Here is a 19,578-nt window from a genome sequence, read left to right as displayed (position 1 = left end):
GCAAAGTATGCAAAATCATGCCATCACTCCCCAAAGGACAGAAGCGTTATGAAAGAAACACTCGCATGAAGCATTCGAATTTAGAACACAAATTCATGGTCTTGGCAAGCATACAACAAGCATTCATAAGAATTCGAAACAGAGACGCATAACAACTGGGTGTACCATGCGGGTGACAACACAAAAAGAGGCCTACAAAATACATCAAGTCCAGTCCAGCCTAGCTAGCTTCTTCTACATCATGACATCATCCCCTATTCGCTTCATTGCTTCAAGAGACGTTAACTGCGACTGTTTTGGGTTTGGGAGGTGAGGGAAGCTTCTCAACAACTACGGTCAGGACCCCGTTTTCGCATTTGGCAGTGATGGCTCCAACATTCGCATTCTCAGGCAATCGGAACTTCCTCAACATCTTCTGCGGTGCCTTCCTCTCAAGCCTAACATACTTGCACCCTTCCTCCTCTCCATCTTCACGCTTCCTCTTCCCGTTGCTCCGAATCACCAGAGTATTTTCATCTTCAACAGTTACCTGCACAATATGCAAAGGTCTTCTTCATTCCTCAGCTAACACATCGCAGTAAAATCCAATTCTAAATCAAATAAGTAAACAAGTTTTGATACCTGAATATCAGATTTGGACAAGCCAGGGACGTCCAAGTAGAACGTGTAGTCCTTGGCGGAGTCCAAAATGTCGACCGGAATGGTAGAGGCACCTTGGTTCTCTTTGGCTCCATGAGCAGCCCGAGAAGGGTACATGTAGGTGGGGATAGTATCAGGGAATTTGAGCAGGTGGTTCACTGCTGCTTCCAAGTCCACGCTGGAGGGACTCGAAATCTCTACTCGGCTCATTTTTCAAAGCGCAAATTTCAGTGTGTGATGTTGCAATCGATTGTTTGGTCCGGCGAGAAAAGTTTGGGGATATAAGAAGGCAGGGAGAAGAAAGTTCGGGAAGCAAAGGAAATTAAAGAGGGAGAGGAGTAGAGAAGCATCCGGAAAAGTCGCGGGTAATGGAGACTCCTGATCTTACACGTGTTACTGGTTTCAACGTGGGTTGGGGTTGGACTAGAAGTCACCACATGTATGCTCAAAATCACCAGATTGGAGACCTCTTGCAATGAGAGCGATGTTGGATTATAACTTCTTCAAAATCACCAGATTGGAGACCTCAAAATCACATGTATTTATTTGTTCTCCATCGTCTCACTCATCCCATATCATCGGACATCAGTAGAGAATTGGATCTCTCTGATCTATACTATTATTAAGAGAAGAGAGCTTGCTCTTCAAAATTGAAATTGTTTATCAATTTAACATTTATATATTAAAAAATTATAAAATATAATTAATCAAGAAGGATAATATGGTAAATTGTAAAATAGAAAAAAAATTAAAAAAACAGAAAATGTGGTAGTTGTACGGGAAGTTTTTCCACTACCTTTAACTTCTCTCCACACATATAGTGGGTGGGTCCGGCTAGTAGCAGATCACCGAAATAATTCTAGTGGAGTTTGGATATTCAATTTGACTATATTATGGTTCGTTTAGATTTTTCGCAATTGTGTTTGGTATTGATAGTTTAGTATCATTTAGGCCTCATTTAGTTTGCGGAAAGGAAATTAATTCCTTACTCTTTTCATGGGCATGAGAAATTGCAATGCCCATCAATTTTCCTTTCCAGTGTTTGGAAATGCCAGAAATATAGTCATATATTTGCGTAATAAATGCAGGAAACTAGGAGGGAAAGTGAATCCTTAGGGTGGGGGGGGGGGGGGAAACCATTTCCCCCCATATTTTCCTTTCCTTTAGGAACCCTTTTCCTTTCCTTTGTGATCCCAAATACAAGAAATGAATGACTTTCCTTTCCCAAGGCCCTGATTTCATGAACCAAACGTGGCCTTAGTTCTTCCCCCAAAAAATTGAATTGCTGCTAATGAGTACTCCACCCTAAATTCATGCGTCATATATGAGTATTTCAGTAAAACATTCCAGTTGGTTTATGTTTAAGGATTAAATTCAGTTTACTCCCTCATACTTTAAGGACAAAATCAGTTTGGTTTTTTTTTTAATCACGTTGGTCCCTGCGCTTTAAAATCGCATCAGCCGAGTCCAGTTTTTAAATTTCTCTCCGAATGTGACGTCACGTGCAGAGTTGGAGCCGACATGGGACCCCATTTTTCAACCTTTGACATTCAATTTGGATGAAATGTCCAAACCACCCCTTATTACCTTTGACTCTTAGCATTTGACCCCATACTCTTTTCCTAATCTCTCTTTCCTCTTCTTCCCAACCCAACTCTCCGACCCAATTTCCTTCTTCAAATCCCAGTTTCACTTTAAATCCAAACCCTAATCGAAGTCCTAAAATCCAAGACATCATCTCTCTCTCTCTCTCTCCCCCCCCCCCCCCCCCTCCCTCCTCCCCCATGAACTCAACCCATGTCCTCCTACCACTCAAATCACAACCATAATCAAAGCAGCTAGCTGATCATAAATTGGTAGCTTCTTAATCGAAAAATGATCATGAAGATGAGCCTATCAAAATCCATATCCCAAAAATTAAAAATCAAATCTTGCACCAACAAAAACAAGCACCAACCTCTATAGAAGAGCCCTCTGAATTTTGCTTAGGCTGATCAAAAGAAGAACAGATTCTGCTTCAGAATTTGAAAAGCTATTATGGGTAGTGATCAATTAGGGGATTAGATCAATGAAGGTCAAAAAAGCCGCCCACTGCAGCACCCCTGTCTACCACCGTGCTGCCACCTAAATCTCTTACTGATGTAGTCGAAACAAATTCCATCAGTAATCGAACCAAGCATCACCACCAATCAGTAACCTGAAAAGCCCCGCCATCGTCCTTTTCGACCTTAACCATGGGCGGCCTTAGTGAGATCGATCTTTCCGGGGTCGACGACGAGGTTGTAGAGTCCTTAGAGAGGCGAAGGGATTGGAGGGTGTAGTGGAGGAGCTCGGAGGTGGCGTGGAGGTTGGAGAGCTGAAGAGTGAGGGCGTTGATGGAGCGGAGGGGGTCAGAGAGCTCGAATCGGGTGTGGCGGAGGGAGTCAACGGAGGATCGGACGGTGGAGAGGGCGTGGTCGGCGTGCTGGAAGAAGGAGAGCTGAGAGAGGAAATCAGAGTGGCGGGAGAGGACCTCGGAGCGGAGCTGGGACTTGAGGAGGCGAATGGCGTGCTGGAGCATCTCGGCGGTGGAGGGGGCAATGTTTCATCCTCTTTCATTTGAAACGAGAGAGAGAGAGAGAGAGAGAGAGAGAGAGAGAGAGAGAGAGAGAGAGAGAGAGAGAGAGAGAGAGAGAGAGAGAGAGAGAGAGAGTATAGAGAAAAAAATTATAAAAAAAAATTAAAAACTATATTAAATTTGAAATGTCCATTTTGTCCTTGTTGGGGATTTAAAGTCTGAAAAGTGCCCACTCTGTCAGCTTGTGACGTCATGATTGGAGCAAATTTTGAAATTTGGACCTGAGTGATGGAAATTAGAAGTGCAAGTACCAATGTGACTAAAAAAAAAAAAAGGACTAGACTGAATTTAGCTCCAAAATGTTAGCGTGAATCTCTATTCCTCTCAAATCAAGCATGATTCTTCTAAATTGATTTGATCCTAATTAATAGATTGATTGATTTGTTTATATTTGTATTCAATGCTTCTGAAAGTCAACAGTGGCATCTATATATTTGTACAATTTGTAATAGAGAGAATCAATGAAAATCACTTTCTACTTGAAAGACTAAACTGAATTTAATCATATGTTTAATCACTTTAATGTGGGTCAATACCTTTTCATTTGTCACATGTTGTTGGTGTTTAGCTGATAACATAACTTGGACTACAATCTGTGTGTCTCTCTGTAGATGTCTTTTAGCTTTTTTAGGGTTTGAATGATTGAGTGAATAATACAGATATTGTAAGCCAACAAAAATTTACTTTTAAGTCAGTAATTAAATAAAGTTATTGTGATAATGCAAATTTCACTTGGCCTTTTTTGCTAGGACTGAAAGGGCAGACAATTCAACAAGGCCTCACCTCAATGGTGTCATGGAATCCCTTCAGATTTCAACGTGTACCAGAATAAATGGTTCATAACAGGCGGAGGCTTGTTTCATGTTCTTTCTGTCATTTTCAGGTGTAATATAACAGGAGCACTATGTTCTTCTCCTTCAAAAACGAGGGATTCTACGGTTTGGCGCGACATCAAATGATAGAGATGACTCCTAGCTCTCTCTGAGAAGATTGGTTGCTACAGGGTTTAAGAAGGTTTGTTGCACAATTATAGAAGGACCTACACACACTATAGTATTAGCTGTACTATGTAATTATTTTCTTCATTTCTATTGGCCTAGAATTGTGTGAATATCTTATCAATGAAAGAGGAAAGTATCAGAACAGAAAAATGAAAGAGGTCCCTTGAAAACAACAACGTCTTGAATGGTGGAAACAGAAACATTATTTCCCTAACGACTTATCAGCTGTCCTTAATTAAGAATTGGGGAAAAAATGCGAGCCATACCCGACTTTCTTTCCATTAGTAACTTTAGTACCTTAATTTAAAAAAATACCCGACTTTCTTTCCATTAGTAACTTTAGTACCTTAACTTAAAAAAATGTCAGATTAGTACCTGACGTTCACTCCCCGACCCAACATAAGTATCTGGATCCCATTTTGCCGTTACACCGTTTGCCACTGGCAATTTTGAGCGGTATTTCTGTCCCTTCACTCAATCCCTTCTTCTTCCTCACAGACACACTCTCTCTCTCTCTCTCTCTCTCTCTCTCTAGTCGCACTCACTAATCTCCGAGCTCAAATCAACCGGTTTCTCCATCGGAAATTCCATCACAGGTGTGCTAATCTTAACCTCGCTGTGCTTCGTTACTCTCGCTCTTCTTCATTTTCATGTATGTATACCTCTACTTGTGCATATACGGTTATGAAATGTACATACGTATGTACTCCTACCGCCGCTCATGGAGAAGGCTCTAGTGCAGAAGCTAGAATACTGAATTGGAATCCAGGGGATTATGGTCTTTCATTTGAAGGTAGTAGATCTGTGGAAGTGTGCCACAAATAAATATAACACTCGGAACAATGAAGATATCAGTTTGAAAGTAAGACTTGGATTTGAGAAGTACTTCATGGCATGACCGGTCCATCATCTCAAGCTTGCTTGGTGACCCAACAAGTGGAGCACCATCTGAACCCAAGTCCCCAATTCCACCATGCAAGAATCTACAGCTAGTTCCATTCTTGCAGTACCTTCTAGCATAATACAAACAGGGCTTCCACTCGAACCCAGAATTCGGGTCTTCCAAGCACACATTACTGACGGAGCAGCTCCGGTGATGAAGATGAAAGAAGAACATGAAAGAAATCCTAACCGAAATGGGATTCAGGAACCCAGAATCTGCAATTTCAATCAAACCTGATAATCAAAATATGCAATTATATACCTAACAATGCGGAAAAGCAATCAATTGCTCATATTTGCGATTAAACCTTCAAGAACATGTGGGATCAAAGCACTAACGAAACCAAGATCTCGCCTTTCGAATCAATCAAACCAGAATTGAAATTAGGATTAGATCTGAGGCCATATTGGAAAATCAAAACCCTAATTTGGATTGCAAAAGAGCGTGGGTTTGTTACGATTTTTTCTTTTGAGAAAATGGGGTTGGAGATTATGGCGAAGGATCCACGGTAGGTATATAGAGAGAAGAGAGATAATGATGTCCTTGCTTGGAGGCGACGCGAAGGATAGCTCGGCAGCGGCGCAGGACAAAGCTCGCACCTCGACGTGTGTCGAAGAGAGAAGACGCAGGAGGCCGGTGGCTGCGCTCCTACTGCAAGGCCGGACAAGGCTCATACTGGAAATAGAAGCCACCGTGAACGGACTCGGCCCTCTGACTCGCGACGCTGACGGAGACTTCGAGTTTGGGTTGACGCCTGCAACGGCCTTCGGACTCAGCCAACATAACAACTTCGGCTTCAGGTCAGGGTCGTCGAGGCCAGCTTCCAAATGGGAAGCGTTTGATGTCATTGAGGCGAAGAATGGTGAGATGGGTGCCCAGAGCAAATTTCTGGGTGCCCAAATTAGATTTGGACCAGAAAGTGGAGGAAAAAAAAAACATTACATACTCAAATTACCCATTTACCCTTTATTATATGTCAGTTGACTAACGCTGTAACGGCCAACAATGTTCCAGGTACTAATGTCAGGTCGCTCTAAGTTTTTAGAAAAATAGTCTCTTCTCCGTCCGGCGGCGCGCCCTCTGGGCGTTGTCGTCGGACGGGTTGTCTCCGTCTATGGGAGTCTCATTCGGTTGGGTTCGATCTGGACTGGCAAAGGTGGTGGAGGAATGGCAGTTGCGGGCAGGTGGGGGTTCGGTTCTTGTCGGCGGGGATGGAGGCTGAGTGAGATGTCGCGGGTCGCCGGTGGACTTCTGGATCCGATCTGGGCTGTTGCTTGGTATAGCAGATCCGATCTGGTTATGAATTCCTGGATCGGTGAGGCTCAGGTTGTGGTGTGCTGGCAGTGGAGCGATCAAATTGGTGGAATGCCGACGGTGAAGCAACTGTCATGGGCCAACCGGCTTGGCGGCACGCTAACTGTTACACCCCATATCCGATTTAACTTCTTTTACTATGTGTATGTGAATTACGGTACGTTTTACCGTTCGCAGTTATCATTTTACAATTTAGGGGGGGGGTTAGAATATGACTTTTTGTTCGGGTCAAAATCTGAGAAAATTTTCTTCACGAAAGTTGTAGAGGATGTTAAACCGAGCGCGTGCATATGTGGTTCGTAAAAATCGGAGTTCGCATACGAAAGTTATAAGCGAAAATGTGAACGTTACTGTTCATGGTAACTTTCTATATATATAGAAAGTTACTGTGGTAGATTTCCATTTCCGGAAATCTACCTTCTCTCTCTCCTCTCCCCCGAACTCTCTTCTTTCCCTTTCGGGTCCTTCTTCCTCCCTTCGATTCCGCGCATTCAGGCCACCAACCGGCGTGCAGCCGGCCACCACAAGAGCTCCTCCCTCCCCTCTGCACCCTAGTAGCCTTAGGTTGTGGCGATTTGGCTGAGAAACCTGGAATCGAAGCAAGGAAGTCCACGGGGGCAGTTTGAGCTTTCCGGCGATTCCACCGTTTCCGGCCGTCCCCGACCACCAAATCACCATCGAAGGTTCGGTTTTTGCCCAGGATTGTTTTGCCCCTAGCCTTGAGTCACGATTTGCAGTGTGGAGGTCGAATCGACGATTTCAAATTCTAGGGTTCTTGAGTTTTTCTGGAAAAACTTCTCCAGCCGGTTTCGACTGTTTCAAGGTAAAATTGGAATGTGTTGTAGTTGAAGAAATGGTTGGGCCTGTTTTGAAGTTGCTGTTGTCAAAATTTGGTGGCCATCGGAGGTGGTGGTCACCGGCGCGTGGGCCCCACGCGCCGCCACTGTGGGTGGCGCGTGGTAGCGCGTAGGGATGAGTTTTAATTACAGCATTGGGTTCCACTGTGGGTGGCGCGTGGTAGCGCGTAGAATGTCAAAGCTTAAATGTAAAATCAGTTTTTTGGGCCCTTGCTCGAAATTAAATGGGTCTTTTGTTTTACTCGAAATCATAATGTCAAAGCTTAAATGTCAATGACTCTGATGTTTCTTTTGTGATATTTGACTTGTTTTTGTTTTACATCATGCCAATGAACTATAGTTTTTGTTCTAAATGGGATTGCTCTTTGAATCAAAAGGAGTTAATTATAGAATATTCACCTTTCCTCCATGCTTATTTGTGGAATATGGGAGAGCCCAGTGGTCCTTAATATATAGTTAATTCATACACTACTCTCCTTGTCTGCAACCAATGACGATATCTAATTTAATTAGGGAATTGAATTAAAATTGAAACATAATTGAAGAAGTCCATATTGTTTCCTTAATGTTGGATTTGTTTCTTGCCTTGTTTCTTTATAGGGCTAAATACTAGTTACTACCCTGTGGTTTAGGTCCAAAATCAATTCAGTCTCTGGACTTCCAATTTCATCAAAAACACCCATGTACTTTCAATTTTAATCTAATAGGTCTAATTCGTTAATTTTCTGATGTGGGTTCCAGTTATAGTCGAGTTTTTTGTTTAAAAACTTTTTATTTGATAGATTTCTAATAGTGGGATCCACTCCTAAACTAACTATGCATACCACCTCAACACCACATCATAAAACATAGGCCCCATATGGGCCACGTCAGCAAGTTAACGGACTCAATTAATGGAAAACTAACAGATTTGACCTATTAGATCAAAATTGAAAGTGCAGGAGTGTTTTTGATGAAATTAGAAGTTCAAGGACTGAATTGATTTTGAACTCAAACTACAGGGTAGTAATCAGTATTTAGGCATTCTTTATATGTGAATGTTATTCTGATTACTTTGTCATGATATGAATTGTATTCATACATGTGAGAGTGTTAATTATGGATTGATTAAATTATCATATGTGTTTTTCTATTAACAGGTGCATCACACTATACCACAAAGTTAAACAGACGACAGTTAATACAGTTCATTAACTGTCGTCTGAATGAAAAAGCTGCTGTTGTCTAGTAGTCTGTCGTCTGATTGACCTCATTCAGACGACAGTTAAAAACCATTGTCTGTTCAAAATTCACACAACATATATAGCTAAGTATGTGTCGTCTGAATATTTCCAAATTAAAATAATTAGGTTTAACTGTTGTCTGTAACAAACTCACACAATCACTTGTGAAAGCACCTTTTATTTCATCACAACCACTTTCATCACCTCTAAATTTCTCACAAGAAATTCATCCAGTTCAAAGAAGTTCTCAACCTATTGGATCATTATCAGCTTCCTTCTCCATCATTTTTACACTAATCTTGTAACAGGGAGGCCAAAGAAGCAAGTTGCATTCAGAAATCCTAAGAATGGCATTTTGTGATAACTCTTTGAACAATTAGGATTGAATATTTCTGAAAATTTGACAGGTCATTTTGGAACAGTAATGTTTTATGTTAGTATGGAATGCTTATCTAATTTGTAGTTGGGATATGTAGTTTTGAACTATGTTAGCTTTACCGTTATTCTAAGTATTTATATGACCATTATTCATGCATTCATCATCAGTAATCAAAGCATACAACAGAGAAAAATGATTGAGTCAGAGAATGATTCAAAGTGAGGGAATATAAGAGGAAGAAAAAGATTGATTTAATAAATCGAGGAATTATAAAAGGAGGGAAAAGTTGGCAAAATTGGATGAAGTTTTATGTTTAGGCGCGAAAAATTGGATAAAGTTATAAAAATGGCGGGCAAAACTTTTCATCTCCAAAATACCCTTGGAGTTAACAGAGAAAACGGAGAAAACAGACAGAAGGACCAAATTGATATACAGTGATATAGTTCGATGACCAAAGTGAAGTTTTTAAAAGTTAGATGACCAAAGTGTCGAGCAAAACATAGTTCGATGACCAAAGTGATATTTCTGCCCTGTATTTATTCAAAAAGAACCAATAAATTGTTTTTACTCTCAACCTTTGATTGTTATTAAATTTAATAGACAAGATTTGGAGTATAATCCTAACTATAATTTAGGTGGATCAAGATCAATTGAATTGATATGCACTGAGAGTATCATGAATCTCTGTCATCTTGATGAGGAAAGAAGTGAGAAAGAGGTAGAGAAGAGATTGAAACTCAATCAATTTTCATCGTGCTCCGTCAAAGACTTCATCTAAATCAATTTTTTTGTTCTTTTCTCTGCAGTAGATGAGTTTCAATAGGAAAACAATTAGTATGTTTTTTTTTTTTTTTTAGAGAAACTGTTAACTCAAATAAATCAGGAGGTAAACTCCTTGGAAAGTACATCAACAATACAAGTTGGAGGCTCTAGGCCCCAAAATAAAGAACTAGAAGATGAACAAGCAAAACGAGCTAAAGTATGAGCCACAACTTTGGATTGACGATAAACATGAGTAAAGTAAGAACCCGACATCTGTTGAAGATGAAAGGTAATTAGTCTGTTAATTATATTCCAAAGCGCAGTAGTTTTCATTTAATTTTATTATATCTTTAACTAATAGATTTGTGACTTGATATACGCAAGCGTATGTATCATTGTCAAGATAGAGAAATATTATGCCCAAAGTTATCGTACCACGGGGATTAGTGGTTAACCCACAATCCTTGGGTGGTCGGAACTAAAGTCACTAAGCAAAAGAAAAAGAAAATAAATAAAAATGCTATTCTAAGGCACCACGCCTTAGCAATGCTCGGCTTTGGTTTTCACCAAAGCCTAATCAAAACTAAGTGCTTAGTGGTGGCTTTTTTTTTTTTTTTTTTGAAAAGGGGTTTGGAACCCAGCCTAACTGGGAGGCTCAGCCCCATGCCCGCTATTATTATTAATATAAGAGGGATGATTGTACAGCGAGGAGGACATGTTACCTACACCTTGAGTACTAGTACAAGAATCCTCATAGAGTACATCCTGGATAATCACAGGAGTCTCATCTAACCAATAATCATCTAGGTAATAGACACTAGCAATATGTGCCAATCTATGGGCCACACCATTTGCTTCACGAAAAATACGTTGTAAAGAAAAAGAAGCAATAGCACTTAAATATGCCTTGCAATCTTCAACTATACACCCTACCTCAGAGAAGTCCTCCATGCTCCCATTTAGGGCCGTAATCACCGCAGCACAATCAGTCTCAATGTCGACATCAACCATACCTTGGTGAATAAGTAATAGGAGTCCTGCTCTCATAGCCTCGCACTCCATATGGAATGCAGATCTAACCCGGGAAAAGGAGCGTGCAATTGCTGCTAGACACATACCATACTCATCTCTGATGACAGCCCCAATTCCACCTTGTCCTGTAGCCTCCAAGAAAGCCCCGTCTGTGTTCAGCTTGAGCCTTCCACTTGGGGGAAGCTGCCATTTAGTCCTCAGTCTAGTCTTCTTCTTCACCGTCACGGGGTGCAAAGATTGGTAGTCCTCGAGAATTTTGGACGCCCAAGCTGCAGTATTAAGTGGGTGGAAAACACTTCCCTTCCAAAGGACATTGTTCCTTTCGACCCATAAGGCCCACAGTAACATAAGGAACAAGTCTCTCTTAGTGGGAGACAAAGAGTCATGCATAAATAATAGCCAATCATTAATACTACCACATTCTGAGTACATACCTTTAGATTTAGAGGTCCATGCAGCCAATAGTCCACCACTCTCTTACATCCCATAAACACATGCATGTCATCTTCTAAGTAATCACAGCAAAATACACATCGGACATCCGGAATTGGACACTTCTTAATCAAAGCAGCCTTCGTAGGAATTATACCTCTATTCAACCTCCAAATAAAAGACCGAACCTTCGGAGGAACACGTGCACCCCAAATACCCTTCCAAAGCATGCATGCAGTGCCTCTTGAGCCTCCAGAAGACATAGAAGCCATACTTGCTAGACTTTCTGTCATTCGATAGACATGGTACCCACGTCTCACATTATAAAGACCCTTGTTATCAAAGTGCCACACCCACTTATCTGTAGAAGCACGAAGACTCAACGGGATACTAGCAATAAGGTCCGCGTACCTCTGTTTCAGTAAATAATTCTTTGATCATGGGTAGAACCCATTCCTTCTCTTCATTATCAATCAGGTCCTGTACCATCAGATTATCAAACCCCTCCATAGGGCAAGTGAAAGGCTTGAAATTGTACGGTAAAGGCAGCCATGGGTCGTCCCAGACCCTGATCGAGGCACCATCACCCACTTTGTAACGTAGGCCCCACTTCAACACCTCCTGCCCTCTCACAATGCTCCGCCAAGCAAAAGACACATCACCCCGAATAGTGGCCTTCATGAAATCCGTATCCGGATAGTATCTAGCCTTCAATAATCGAGCAAGCAAAGACTGCGGGTTTTGGATAAGCCTCCATCCCTGCTTAGCGAGTAATGCCAAGTTAAAATGGTGCATGTTGCGAGATAGAAATTGTCATTCAAAATTGTGATTTTAATTTTCTAAAAGACTAAGTCAAAAACTGAATTAACAACAACAATTAAAAACAAAGAAAAAATACAAAAAATAAAAGAGAGATAGATTTGGGTACTAGGGATCACTCTATAGCAATTTCAATGCAACAAACACATATCAAGCAAACAAATAATATATCTTCATAAGAACCAAATCCCGTACTTAATGCCGGTCAAGGCCACTAAGTCAAATTTCCTTAAGTGTATTCACATTTTAGGTTAGGACAAATATGAACTCTCTAACTCAGGAATTAGTACCTTATCAAGGCTACCAAAACATGAACTAAAGGCGTAGAGCTCTAGAAATTAGGGATTTAAGCATGCAATAGTTACAACCTAAAAGGTAACGATTACTTAGTTCTCTACCTAATGCCGGTTAAGGCCACTAAGTCAATTTCTCTTATTTGGTATCCATTCTTCCGGTTAAGGCAAGAATGAACTCTCTAACCCTAATCATTATGCCTTGTTAGGGCCACAACATCTAGGATTAAAGGCGAAGGGCACAAGAAAATAGGAATCTAGGCAATCATTAATTCTCGATTAAGCAACTACTTGACACACCACACTAATTACGTGAAGCTAGTGAACAAAAGAACCACTAATTGTATCACACATCACAAATCTCAACACATAACAAAGAGAGTGGTTAATTCCCTAAATTCATGCATCAAGAATCAATTAACATAGTAATTAGAGTGCACCCATATGAAAATACATTATTTATCACTTGAAAAATATGTCAATTACATCAAAATTGAGCTAGAGTTAGAAACCCTAGCCCCCAAAAGTAACTACTCACAACCCATATTAATGAACATCAAAATTACAAAATTCAAATAGCAAATATTAGAGAAGTGTAGGAGAAAACAAAGATAATCACAAATAGCTATGAAGCTAGCATGACTAGCCTTAAATTACAACCCTACAAAATACCCAAATCTTGAATTTTGTAGAGATTGAGCTCCTTGAAGATTTGTGTGAGTAGTTCTTCAAATCTCAAAAGAAATTATAAAGAAAAGAGGAAAAATGGAGGGGAAGGAGGGAGAGGGCAGCAGCCCTCCCCTTGGAAATTTGGAGAGCGGCGCTGCAGAAGGTAGGAATGTCTTAGTTCTCAAGGGTTAGTTCAATATATATGAAGTCGTGGCCTGTGGTCAAAGAAAGAGGAAATGGGAATGCATCAGGTCCGTTCGTTGAGAGAGAATGAGGGAATTAATGGTGATGGATGTGGTCTGTTGCGCAAGAGAGAAGAAGAGAAATGGAATAGGATGGCACGTGGTGGCTGGGAGGGAAAGGATAGAAGAAAATATCTTTCTTTTCTGCCACGTGTCAGATTTTAATTTGCTCAAGCTAATTAAACAATCATTGTTTAATTGTTGAACGTGATGGCTGTGGGCTGTGGCTGTACTTAATCAAGCAAATGGTTTGATCAATTAATCAAACCAATGATTAACTAACACCACGTCCAAAAAAAAAATGATTAACTAACACCATTTCTTTTTCTTTTCTCATTTTTCTTCTCGTTCTTCTCTTCTATTTTTCTTTCTTTCCCACCTCAAAGCACACATCTGCATAAATTCGGAGGCAATCAGATTCTGCTCCCTTTATGCCATCGATGATGATTGACTTAGCGTTGACTTTTCGTCTTTTTGTCGGAAACTCTAATTTGCTTCAATTTCGCACAATTTTCTCTCGATTTCAGTAACTCCGCTTATTTTCTACAAAATAAATAAAAATGGATTAATTACATAATAATTAACTTAAGGATTAACTTATTTATAGTATTTTAGATATAATTACATGCAAAAAAATGCGTGTAATCAATTTAATTAATTAATTCTATATAAAAAGAAAAGAAAATATAAAAAAATAGATAATGATTTATTCTTGAGGACTCATCTCAACCGTTAATTGTTATTAGATTTAATGGAGAAGATTTGGAGTATAATCATAACTATAATTTAGGTGGCCACGGATCCGCCCCGTATATATAATACAATGAATTTCAAATTTTGAAACTGTTTATTGCCAAAGGCCCATGAAACGTGAAGCGTGGGTAAAAAGAAGAAGGAAGAAATCATAATCTACTCTATTTTTTGTAGTGTCGTTTTATTTCTAACTTATGCGACGTAAATAACAACAAAATGTATGTCACTCTTAAAATCACGGACTTGATAGTTGATAATAAACATATCTATATGTAGTTTGGCTTTAACTATATTTCAGAAGTTAATTCCAAATAGATTAAAATTTATTATATTGGAGAATGTGCATTTTACTGAAGGGGAATACTAAAAATGTCAAGCTTAAACTTTGAGTCCATCCCTATGTCAAATGGTAATGAGAATTCATGTCGTCGAAACAACTTGTTCAGGTAAGAAGTAAGTGCATATATGTTGGATTAATATTCGTATGCTAAACGTAATTTTAATCACCTGAACTATGTACTAATGGGTAAGGCTATGGTATATATGTTAATATTTCTCATATATCAACTATTTTTACCACTTTGATGACTCATTTTACGATTATAAGTACTCATTTTACCACTTGAGGACTCATGTAGTAACTAAGAAAATTTACCCCTTTAAGGACTCATGTTACCACTTTGAAGACTAATATTACTATCTTGATGACTCATTTTATCACTTTAAGGCAATTGTATGCATATAATACGTTAATACATTGTAAAATTTCCCCTAATCATAAGATAGATATTGAGAATACATTTGAATGGATCATAGAATTAATAAGAACTACACGATACTATTCATGATGACCATCTTGAATGGGTCAATCATTATCATTGTTACTTGGGATGATCTCTCTAAACTTTAGGGAGTTCAACTTCAGGTTTTGGCTTTTCATCGTTATCATCCCAGTTAGTGGTTCTGTAGTAAGTGCCATACAATATGAGTTGCACCAGGCCCGAAAGCGATCCCAAACCATTAGGAATCTGCCGACATTTTTCAAAGAAATGGTTAGTTAATTGCAAACTAATTATAACGATTTTCCCTGTTACTTAATACTTACTGTTTTTTATATTATGGCAGAAGTTCGTGGGTCACCACTCACATGAGTGTATGACCCTCTAATAGCAAATTGTACATTAGGATGTGAGTGGTGACCCTCTAATAGCAAATTGTACATTAGGTGTGCTTCGGTATCTTGCTCTGAACCTTATTGGAGTAAGATAAGTCGCAATGGTAGCTCCTCCCGGTGAAAAAAATATTCTAAATCTTGGATATACGTACTCTAGTTGCAAAGCATTAATAGTAATGGATTTGATGATTTGTTACTTGACACGTGGTTAATGTCCATAGTTTAGGATGAACAGGCCTGATCCCCTGCTCAATGAAGTCAATGCTCATTTGGTCACTCACCGTCCGATTTTCAATCGGACGGTTGACAGATAAGCACTCATTTAGTCACTTACTTGTCAACCGTCCGATTGAAAATCGGACGGTGAGTGACCAAATGAGCATTGACTTTCATTGAGCAGGGGATCAGGACTCTTAGGATGAATTGTTAGAGCGCGGGTTTGAATTTCTTTGATATAAAAATTTAATTATTGACCACTAATAAAACAACAAGTCATCAAAGACACTACTTAGCACACCACATGCATATATAGTTGTTCTTTCCACCCAAGAATTTGTCTTTTCATGCATATTGAATATCTAGAGAGCATATATATTGTTTCTGTTAGAAAAATTACCAGAACATAGGGGTCAAACTTGAGGAGTGCATAAATAGACCAGACAACTCCATTGCAAAAGTTGGCGAGCGAGAGGGCAAATGGCATGTACTTGACACTTTTTGTCTTGATGACCATTTTCTACCAGCAGCCAGCAAAAGAAAAATGTAACTGGTTAGCCAAAAATTAGATCAACATTTCCAAAATATATGTAATAAAAGGGTTGTATTACTTTGACCAAAAAAAATAATATTAGAAGTCGCCCTACTTACCATGACTGTTAAGGGTGATGCATACATAATGATATTGAAGACAATACACAAAATCCCAATTATCATAGACCTGTCTTTAGTGGTATGGAAAACGTGAATAGTAATAAAAACCACAACGGCAAAAAAGATTGCTTCAACCAGAAGAGCACTGATGATTTTTCGCTGAGAATAAGAACAAAAGAATAGAAATGTTAACCACAGTATCATGGTATATATATAAACCCTAAATCTCTCTCTCTACACAAGTGATTAGCAGCGCAGTCTAAGATTTACTCACCCGTTTTTGGGCAGGAGAATATAAGAGAAAGATTGAAACATAGATGAGTTCGATGAAGAAGCCAGCGCCATTGATCGTAACAACGAGGAGACTGTCAGGATGGACAATGGGAAGGCCATAAAAGGACCACATAGCACAATTAAGCAAAGTTGCTACATAAGGATCCGCCTTGAAATCTCCAACTGATTTGTCCTTAATTATCTTTACAAATGTTGGGCTGCGAAATTTTCAAACTACATAGTCAGGCAATTATAGCTAGAGAGGATAGCATGAAATATACAGGATGAGAAAATAATTTAAGTGCAGTAGCTTCGTAGTTGTTCAATGCACGTGTTTGTCGGTAAATAGAAGAAGAACGCGATAGTTTTTTTTGTCATCCACTCCTCTATTTTTTTTTTTAATTTTAATTTTTACCATACTAACCAATGTAGATGATTTTCTTAAGATTTTGTATGTTTCCGTTTAAAAAAAAAAAAAATTAAGATTTTGTATGTTTTAGTCTTAAGTACACACTTCATAATTTAGTGAAGTATGTGACCCCAAAATTCAAGCTTCCCTTTATTTATAGAGATATAGACATTTTCAATTAAAATTACATTCATTTTTTTGTCATATAAATAATACATGCAGATGTAATACATGCAGAAATATATTGATAAGCCAATCTTATTATATTTTTGAAATCTGTCCGATAAAACATGAATATTAATTATCTGTAAATATACAGATCACATTGATGAGTGCTTACATTGGGGACGTAAACAAGCCGAAAGAGATGACATTACCTACAAGGAAAGGTAAGAAAGATAAGCAAATTGATGTGATCGAGAAGATGCAAACTAGACTAGAATGAAATTAAAGAAAAGTAAAGTAGAAAGTAAATTAAAGAAAACTAATGCCAGAAAGAATTACAGACCAATGATCCCAACAACAGTTCTAATGGCGTCTGTGTTCACCATTTTTACGTCCACAGAGCTAAACACAGTGTAAATGAGAGAACCTGCAGACGTGCTACCTTGGCGTCCCTGAGGGGAGGGTTTGAAAGTTTTGATTTATTTAAAGGGCCAATCTTACGGTATTCAGTTTTTGCGCACCTTTTTTAAGACACAAATGCGGTGTAATCTGACCTGCCTCTATACTATCCACAAGAGTTGAGGCTTCCCTAAGTTAGTAGCTGTTTCTGTTAACTAAGTTTCTGTTTCATTCAAAAAAAAAGAAGAAAAAAACAAGTTTCTGTTTTAGTTGACCTGGCAAAATTATATCTTTATGGTCCAGATCAACATGCTTGGATAACAATTTGATAGTTTAATTATGATTTGGTTGAGGAATAACAATAAACGGTGGACTTCGGGTAGTAAATGTCATCTTTTCTGAGATGATCGGTTAATTATGCTTTGCAACACGTATAGTTCATTTACAACCAAGTTCATCTTCCATGTAATTAGAAATAACCCTAGCATTTCTAGTAGCTAGATTATTCATCTTTATTTTTATATGTATTTGATATATTTATTCTTGTTTTACATGCCTAGCATTTAAGTTCATTGCCCGGTCATGTTGACCCTTTTTATTTCTTGGTATATATATAATTTTCTCTAGCAAAAAGCAATCTATTCATTCCAGAACCAAACTTTCACCAGGCCAGAAGGCCAAGAACACAGTACAGCAGCTCAAAAGGCCAATAACCACAAGACAAAACGAAAAGTACAACAGGAGCCCAAATTAGGGAGGCCCAAACAGAGCACCTAAATCCCATTCGTCGGTGAAGACGCCGTCGAGGAATCACAGCCACAAGAAATTGCAGTAGGATGAAGTATGAACCATAGCAGATCGACCAAACCAAGGTGCATCCTGTCTGCTAAGCAGTTCTCAAACAGCATATAATGCCTAATGCCTTGTGCTCATTTTTAATTTTCCATTCAATTATGTTAAATTATTGATGATCTGGCAATAAAATATAGTCAATATCTTAATCATAATTTAGCCCTCCAAAAGCTCTATGATCTTCATTTTCTTCTGAAGCACATGACCCAAATCCCAACTATCTTTCACAATTTCCTCAAGCACATAATGCCTATACAGACTAAGTTATTTATCTTAGATCGAATTCGCAAGATCAAGATTTTATATATATCGTTTTTTTTTATATAAAAGATTTTATATATATCGTTATTACGAACGAGATGCTGGAGGGGTGGGGGTGGGCACAAACTAGGCAGTGCAACATAATGCATATATGCCTTCATTATCTTCCAAAAACAAAATTATTGAATGTTTGAACGCCCTAGTTTTGAATTATATGTTCCACTCAGACACAATTATTATGCTAATAATGTATATCCAATATTTATCAGATCTATAACTAATTCTCTCCTTAATTAGTCATTCTTTGAGATTTTTTTTTTAACAAATACTCTACATTTACCGTAGTCATTGTGCTCCTCGTCTTCCCCAATGAAATTTTCATTGCACCATTGTGTGAGATAGGGGTTAGCTTGATGACATTGGTTTCATGAGAAGGCGGGCGTGCATATGGCCATGCCAGAAGCGACGATTTTGGATGGGCAACCTACTGACCCATTTAGTCCAATTGAAAGGAACTAGTGAAGATTATAATGACATTGTTGATAAGTTCATACACTAAATAGTTTGTCAATTCGTCTATTTTTCTCTCTCCTGATTATCTATGATTTTGACAAAACATAAATTTTAGGTGAAAAGTATAGTTGTGTTAGTTTTTTTAATATATGCATGCTTATAACAATCAAGTGTTGGCTTAGCTAGATAAGTGTCATCCGCACTCTAGGACTTTGTGTTAGATCGATCAATCTCAAGTTTCCACTTCTTTAAAATTTATGTGCTTCTATTTAAAGTTAAGTTGTGCTATTGTATAGTAATTTTTTTGTGGTGCCACTAAGAGACAGATTACTATATCTGCAGTGCGCTTCTTCATTGGTCAGAAAAAAAAAAAAAGAATACACTTTATTTGAAATTTTGAATCGAATTTCCATATTGTTTTAGTTAATAGCTACATATAGATAGAACACATTTCCTCTCTTGTGTATGAAACCTCTCTCCCTGATTTTCTCCGACTTCATGTTGAGAGTCAGAGGCCGTTGTCTTCGCCCCTTTGGGGCACTTTTTGCTTGGGTTTTGTACCCAATAGGAAGTGTCTTGCCTCATTTTTCCAATTCTGTTGCTTTTCTTTTCGTTGGGTTGTCGTCTCTTACCGTTCCTCTCATCAATGCCGAACCGCCTTCTCTTTGTTGTTTCTCTCGAGCACCG

At 38.7% G+C, this 19,578-nt stretch overlaps 2 protein-coding genes across 2 annotated transcripts; both read right to left on the bottom strand.

Moving 5' to 3' along the window:
• Positions 1-46: 46 nt before the first annotated feature.
• On the bottom strand, positions 47-912 carry LOC133725530 (17.4 kDa class III heat shock protein). Its single transcript, XM_062152817.1, has 2 exons — positions 622-912; positions 47-529 (listed from the first exon to the last, which is right to left on the bottom strand). The coding sequence occupies exons 1-2, from the start codon at positions 847-849 to the stop codon at positions 272-274; spliced, it is 486 nt and encodes a 161-aa protein (XP_062008801.1). The 5' UTR covers positions 850-912; the 3' UTR covers positions 47-271.
• Positions 913-14,874: 13,962 nt separating this feature from the next.
• LOC133741836 (bidirectional sugar transporter SWEET5-like) lies at positions 14,875-17,252 on the bottom strand. Its single transcript, XM_062169553.1, has 6 exons — positions 17,210-17,252; positions 17,042-17,078; positions 16,294-16,510; positions 16,017-16,178; positions 15,766-15,885; positions 14,875-15,003 (listed from the first exon to the last, which is right to left on the bottom strand). Exons 1-6 carry the CDS (start codon positions 17,250-17,252, stop codon positions 14,875-14,877), a joined length of 708 nt encoding a protein of 235 aa, XP_062025537.1.
• Between the last annotated feature and the right edge of the window lie 2,326 nt (positions 17,253-19,578).

This window comes from Rosa rugosa, chromosome 1, assembly GCF_958449725.1.
Source record: "Rosa rugosa chromosome 1, drRosRugo1.1, whole genome shotgun sequence".
NCBI classification, from domain to species: domain Eukaryota; kingdom Viridiplantae; phylum Streptophyta; class Magnoliopsida; order Rosales; family Rosaceae; genus Rosa; species Rosa rugosa.
This window is presented reverse-complemented; position numbering and strand designations above follow the sequence as displayed.